Genomic DNA, 7411 nt, shown 5'->3' with positions numbered 1-7411 from the left:
GTCTTAAGCTTAGTAAAAGACAACATCCCCAAATATATTTAAACTGGCAAATGGCAATACCTAGTGAAACACTCAAACCTTTATATAAAAATGATGATAATCAAAATATTAACAATTATAGCCTACTGGATATCTCTATGCTAAGTAATTTTTCTACGGTAAAAGGTCAATGCTCACAACAAACGTATCATCAATAGTCATTACTCATTAATTTCAAAATCGAATTTCTTATCTACAAACCTCATTAAAATTATTATTATCTATATTTAATTACCCTGCTATATTGCATAATATCTATAATAACCGTAATCTTTAATAATTGTTTAGTAAACATTTTACTATAGTACCATGTCTTTAAATACATGATTGTCATAAGCTATATAATATTATTAAACTTGTAGGAGTATAAATTTTTTTTTTTTATATTTTATTTAATATTGGTAAAGATTACTAAACCTCACTGAGTTTAAAACATGTGTGGAGGCCAACAATTAATTGTTGAGACATTTAAAATAAAAAAAAAATTAAAAAAATATATATTAATTTATTTTTATATTATTTATAGTAAATAATAATATATGGACTACGATAGGTTGAACAAAATATTTCCTAAAACAAATTTACCTATTATAACTATAATTAATAATAATTATAATAATATTATACCTAGCTGTTATTATAATATTATTTCATTACTTATACGATATACCTATCCAACCATTAGTTTTGTTAGCTTATAAGTTATAAAAGTTATATTATAACCGACACATTTTGCTGGTAAGTCAATGCGTATTTGTTATATTACGCCGTACCTACTTAGATTGACGATATCGGATATGCGTTAGACGGATAACTGACCACATAATACATATTATACAACGAAGACTCAGGCCATCCAAGTTACATTTTGTTTATTTGAATTAAATTTTTTATCTTTGTGTTTTACATTCAAAAAAACTGGTTTTATTTCTTTGTCTCTAACGCTCGGCATCTAACTAAGTTTATTAATATTATAATTGTATTCACCTACCTGAGTCTCCATACACGACACCGTATGCACATTGTACCTACATAACATGACATAATGTCATTCCCTATATCTCGGAAATCAGAGGAACACATTATCTTCATTGTTATGAATTAACCCATGTCAAACAGTTATAAGATTAATGGGCATAACTGGGAACAAAATAACTAGTCTTGTGGCCGGGTGAATTTTTCAAAAAATTTTTCGGAGACCTATGTATTACAACGAGTTAAGATCATCCTAGAGTCTATAATACGGTTATAAACTCTAGTACTCTACCGTGCTCTAGAATTATATCATCCAAGTTCTGATTAGAAAGAACTACTCTCCAATATCACTGTTCTTGTTTTAAAAAATGATGTTACAATTTATAGAAACATTTTTTGGGACTTGGGTGAACTACCAACAAGAAGAAACACCGTGTGCATTACTTGCATTAAATTAATAAATAAATAGGTAATATATTTTTGTACATTGTTTAGATGGTATTTTTTAGCCAATTAAACAACCCAAATAAATTTACATTTCAAATACATGAACTAGAGATTTGTTTCTTCATATCCTTTTGTTTAATTGATGATATGTGTACATGTGATTTTTTATGCTTCTTAATTCCTAAGTGTTTACAGATGTATATAATATACACACAAAATCATCTGTATTTTTTCATGACTCATTTTTATTCACCTCATGACAATGACATAATATAGCTTACACAATATATTTTCCAAAAAATTGCTTACAATAACGTAATAAAAAAAAACATCTTATTCACTATGCATAATAATTAATTTAATTTTATGGGGTAAATAACTGTTTGAACACACAATAATAAATTATTGGAAGATAAGAGTAATTAATGAACTAAATTTTAAAATTAATTAATTATTTACTTATTGTAAAATTTATATAATATGTAATTTAACAGTTTTAATTTAAAAAATACAGTCTAAGGAAATTGAATAATTAAAGTCTAAGAAAACATAATGTAAGTTATAAAATACAATCAACTAATAACTCATTCATAAATTAATATTACTTTACTATAATAAATTACAATTTATTATATAATCATAAAATTATATTTGTACCTTAAGGTTTGCAATAATAATTAATAATAAAGAATAACATAACAAGTATGTCAATATTTAATTTATCAAAATATAATTACTTATTTATTATTGGTTTATTAACATTAAAACTGAATAATTCATAAGGGTGTTTCAACATAAATAACACATACCAAACTTATAGAACATAATATTATATTTAATTTAAAGATCTTTAAATCTTTTGTAGAATTTTTAAAGAGTTCTTTTTAAGTTGCAATATAAGTTTTTCCTTGACGTTTTCTTGACTACCAACGGATTTTGAAGTAATAGTCAATTTAGCATCTTTTGATGTGTTCCGTGCAAAGTGGTGTGCAACAAGACACACAAATATTCCACTATCCCAAAACTTAAATCCATAATGTAAATTATTCACATTAATATACTTCCAACGGGTTGTACAAAAAAATTTTTGCTTTCTCATTAAATATTCCAGTTTTAAATATTTCAATATTAATTTTTGGTATCTCATACCACCCCGGTATCCGCTTCCAACGCTATCATAATATCTAATTGAACGGTCTTGAAAATTAACATTAATTAAGCTCCACATCCTTTTTGGTTTAATATAAATAGGGATAAACAATCTTTCTTTTGAAAATATATCAACATTTTTGGTCCACCGATGAATGCGGGAATATCCGTGATCAGAAAGGGCGGTGAAAAAATTAGTATTGAACGCGTACAATGTGTTGGGAGAAAATTTAGTTATCAATTCCATGTATTTATTTATAATTGTTTCGGGTAAGCAAGAACCATTAAGGATCTCTTGATACATTTTTTCTGATTCATCATTCGGATCAGTTCGGTCACTTTGATTCTTTTTTCTTTTAAGTGCAGATATCCTATTTATCCATATATCCATATCTTCTAGATTCTCAACCTAGAATCATAAAAAATACTTAATGTAAAATATAACTTATTTCAAACTTATTTTAATGACTATAAAATACTATATTAGTACCTAACAAAAAAATTAATAAATAATCATTTTTATAACATAGGTTAAAATACATCTCAAAAATGTTATAAGTTAATGTACAAATAAAACTTAATGTACAGTTAGCTACGCACAACATTATGAAACTACACTTTGACAAAACCCATAAGTTTTATTTACAAATTAAACAATTAAATGCAATTGTAGTATCCATATAAATTTATTAAAATTATTATTACTCTTTTTTTTTTTTTTTAAATTAAGCGATTTTATACGGTGTTTGATGTATGATACTTAGTAAATCACATAGATTAAATGTTTAAATTTGGCTGCTTCTTAGTATTAAATCTAACGATTAAGAGAAGTCTACACCTGCATAATATTTTGTCTGTTTACAAGTGCATAACATGCAAGAACATTATCTGTGTCCATATATGATTGTACGATATTTCATTTTTGTAGCGAGTTTTGCGTGTATAAAATAGAGGAATTTAATAATAGTCATTGCAAGTTTAAAAACTTAATTAATGTAATTTAATATTTCAACATAATTATAAAGTATGTCAACGGAATTAAAGTATAGGTACTCTAATATAAATCAGTAACTTATACATATTTCTTAATATATGGTTTGTGGAACATTTCACTATACACTGTGCAATGAATTACTCTGTGCATGCGCAAAGCAATTTTTTTTAATGAGGACTCCTATTTTAGATTCTAAGCAAAGCGATGATATTGATTTTAAAATGTGTTTTATCTGTTAATTTAATTTAACTTCTGTCATCACCTTACAGAGTAGTAAAAATTCTTAGATTTTCAACTTCTCACAGATTGTTATTATATTTTTAAAAATAAATAAAAAAAAAATAAAATGTCTTTAATTTATGCAATTTGGATTTAGTGTTCCCTGTTTCCGTGGAGACAAGGTATATTGGTATATAATATAATAATACATTAATTTGTTTTTGAACTGAGAAGTATAGTATAAGTGTATAACTGAGGGCTAAAATCATAGTATTAAGATGGATAACACAAGAGTTAAGAAGATTTGTGAGATAAAATAACACAATAATAATAAGATAAAAAGGAAAATTTACTTTAAATTTAATTTTGGTTCTTTATCTAGTCTATAAATGAATATGATGTATTTTTCTTTAGAACAACATTTATTAAATATTTTAATGAAATGAGCAGATAACACTTGTATCATAAATCAGATATTCAAATGTTAGTTATATACAAAATTTAAGACTTAAAAATTAACGTATTTGACATTTATTACTATGACACTTTTTCTGTTTGTTCCCTTCCAACTATATGGTCGGATTCTCTTGTTCTGCACCTGCATAGGACTTTACCCACTTTACCTTTACTCATACCAGCTATTTTAATGGAATTATATAACATTTATAAGAAGTGCCATAGGTGAATTGTCCATCCCTGTAGAATTAGTTTATATAGCGAGGTACACCAATATAATATATATCTATTATTCGGTCCTCCCTTCCCACTCTTTCCTTAAATGTTTACATACTTTCACCACTTCAAAGCATCCTCTTTTTATGACATGTCCGAACCATCTCAATATATTCTTTCTTATTTTGTTAACAATTGATGCCACTCCTACTCTACCCCCAATGAATTAATTTCTTATTCTAGCTATCATAGAATATGATGGATAATGATGTGGACATTGTCCACTGCCCAACATTCTGATCCATAAACCATGCTTGGTTTTACAACTGCTTTATAAAATTTACTTTTTAATCACTACGACATTCTCATGTCACTTTGTCCACTTTTTTCATCCATACATAATCCTATTTCTGATGTCATCCTCAAAACCAACATTTTTTTGACCACCTAACCGAATTACTTGAATCTATCCACTTCACATACTCTGTCATTAACCATCATCATCACATGCCTTGTCCCAACAATTTCTAGATTAGTTCCTCTAAAACCATAAACTTTTGCCTTAGTTTTACTTCTATCCCAGTCACTTCTTTTCAAATGCTGTTCACCGCACTTCTAATCACTCGTGCACTTTTTCCACTATCATGCATAATATGGCACCTCATTAGTAGGTAAATTTCATTACCTATATGTTTAACACAGCTGAAGCAAAATAACCACATAGAAGGTTTATTAGAAACTACAATAATACAATATTAACTTAATTATAATATGTACATATCAAAATGAAAATTTTTAAAACCACATTTTTTTTAAGGAACTACCTACCTACCTAATTAAAATGAAATATTAAAATATTATTTACCTTTAAGATTTGATCAATAAACCAAAATATATAGGTAGATTATAATTAACAAATATTCCTCTCGATTCTCGACATTCTCCTTTCAATCTACGTTTATTTAATTATTACCTAAAATGTATTAAAATATAAAATGTTTGGAGCACTAAAATCTTATATAATTAACGTTACAACAATATATTGTTGTAACGATATATGTATCTATTGTAGATATATATATCTAATGAAATAGTCAATGGTTATTGTAAATTTGGAAACGTTAATTTTATGATTAAACGCAAAAACGCAATTAAAGGAAAGCACAGCCACGGAGTAATCACCAAGTATTGAAGTATTGAACTACTAACGAATGCCAAATTTAGTGGTCGTAAATCACTAACTCACAATAAATAATTACTAGCAATTAATACTAAATAGTAAATAGGTATTAGAGTAAAACATTTTACCAAATATTCTCAGCCACAAATCACAATACGAATGTCGGTACTTCGTACAATAAAATTCACACTTTGTACTAACAAAGCAGCCACTAATGGAGTCTCGCCAGTCTCGGTGAGCACAACATAACCAAACAATATCAAATATTCCATGAAAATAATATAAAGTTGAATATTATAAATCACATACGCCCATAGACGTATTTGTACCACAGATTAAAGATGGTACTCACATCGTGACTACCGATGTTTATAGATAATAGCATGACAAATTATATAGGTATCATCACAGTTGTAGTGGTTTTGCGCAGTAGATACGCATCTTCTTCACCTCCGGCCTATATCGTAGTTCTCCACTTCTCATTGGTTGATTTTGTTCTATGTTATATATGTATGTATATGATTGACAGCCAATAAGAAGTGGAGAACTACGATATAGGCGAAGTAAAGAACGGAGGATGCGTATCAAAATGCTGTGATGATACCTAAATAATTTGCCATGGATAATAGTATTATTAACCTTGCGTAGCCACTGTACCAATATTAAAATGTTATAATTCGTAGTAACTGGTGGCTACCATAGGCATATTATTAAGATACCAACAAATCTAACATCCTCCCAAACATAATACCCAACATTGTAAGCTTATTCAATATTATAATGGTAAGGCTTCAAACTTCAGCCTCTCCAATTAATCTCAAACACTATATTTGCGTCAACGCGGCTACGCATAGACAAAATCACGATTTAAGATATTACACAGGTTAATTAATATCGGCCTATGATATTATTATAATGACGTACGTATTTTTCAACACCGCCAAACTGAGTCACCGAAACAGCTGTGGAAGTATAGACTGGCGCCATCTAGTGGCATTATGATGGAAATTTAAAAATAAAAAACTGTTGTATGACATAATTTTATTATGCTCGTATTATATAATATTACAATATCAATAATATCATATCGGTGAAATTCTTTTTATCGCTAGATGGCACCCCAGTCAGTAGAAAAAGAGCTGTTTTGGCGTTTCAGTTTGACGGTGTTAAAAAATACACTATATTATTGGTCACCTTATCACTATCGCAATTCGATGTGTAAACAGTATTCTAACTTTAAGTATTATCTTAAATCGTGGACATAATATTGATTCAAGATTTTCAGTGAAGAAATTGGAGTTCAAGAGCGTTTAAGAAGTTACCTGTGCAATACACAAGCGATACGTACCGGACCCGTATCGGACTCAGACCTCGATAAGAATCGGTACGTAACTATTCCATAACGTAGGTAGGTATCGAATTTTTCTTCTTGAAAAACGTGGTGGCAGTTTGATTTTTTTTATCAGAGTATGGCATAACTACACAATTAAATATCGGATTACAACCATATACTCACAGAGCGGGCGGCTGTATAAATTTACGGGCATAAGTCTAGTTTAGCGCCCACGCGAATTTTTCGATTTTTTTTCGGAAACCTATGCATTTCGACGAGTTTAAAACGATGGTGTAAAAATTAATTTGTGGAAATGATTATTTTGGAAGTTACAGCCTTCCAAAGTTTGCGATTTTACGTTTATATGCATGCTCGCAACCACGAATTAAGATATACAGGATAC

The 7411-nt window shown here is 28.3% G+C and overlaps 2 protein-coding genes across 3 annotated transcripts in view; one reads left to right on the top strand and one right to left on the bottom strand.

Annotated features, from left to right (window-relative positions):
• Window positions 1–2168: 2168 nt before the first annotated feature.
• LOC100570995 (sentrin-specific protease 1-like) lies at window positions 2169–6009 on the bottom strand. 2 transcript variants are annotated; one of them, XM_003247293.4, is made up of 2 exons: window positions 5804–6009; window positions 2169–3019 (listed from the first exon to the last, which is right to left on the bottom strand). In XM_003247293.4, the coding sequence occupies exon 2, from the start codon at window positions 2999–3001 to the stop codon at window positions 2312–2314; it is 690 nt and encodes a 229-aa protein (XP_003247341.1). In that variant the 5' UTR covers window positions 3002–3019; window positions 5804–6009; the 3' UTR covers window positions 2169–2311. The 2 variants fall into 2 exon arrangements, with proteins under 2 accessions (XP_003247341.1, XP_016663272.1); XM_016807783.2 differs by lacking the exon at window positions 5804–6009 and adding an exon at window positions 5361–5792.
• Window positions 6010–6836: 827 nt separating this feature from the next.
• The window catches only part of LOC100570901 (histone acetyltransferase p300-like), an 8821-nt gene continuing 8246 nt past the window's right edge, over window positions 6837–7411 (top strand). The window contains exon 1 of the mRNA XM_003247292.4: window positions 6837–7059. The gene's annotated coding sequence lies outside the window, so the exon portion shown is untranslated. The remainder of the gene's footprint in view (window positions 7060–7411) is intronic.

The sequence above is a fragment of the Acyrthosiphon pisum genome, chromosome A1, assembly GCF_005508785.2.
Source record: "Acyrthosiphon pisum isolate AL4f chromosome A1, pea_aphid_22Mar2018_4r6ur, whole genome shotgun sequence".
Lineage (NCBI taxonomy): Eukaryota > Metazoa > Arthropoda > Insecta > Hemiptera > Aphididae > Acyrthosiphon > Acyrthosiphon pisum.
The sequence above is the reverse complement of the archived record's forward strand: the minus strand, read 5'-3'. Positions and strand labels throughout refer to the sequence as shown.

Coding starts and splice junctions, on each gene's coding strand:
- LOC100570995 (XM_003247293.4), bottom strand. CDS start 3,001: ATGGATATATGGATAAATAGGATATCTGCACTTAAAAGAAAAAAGAAT.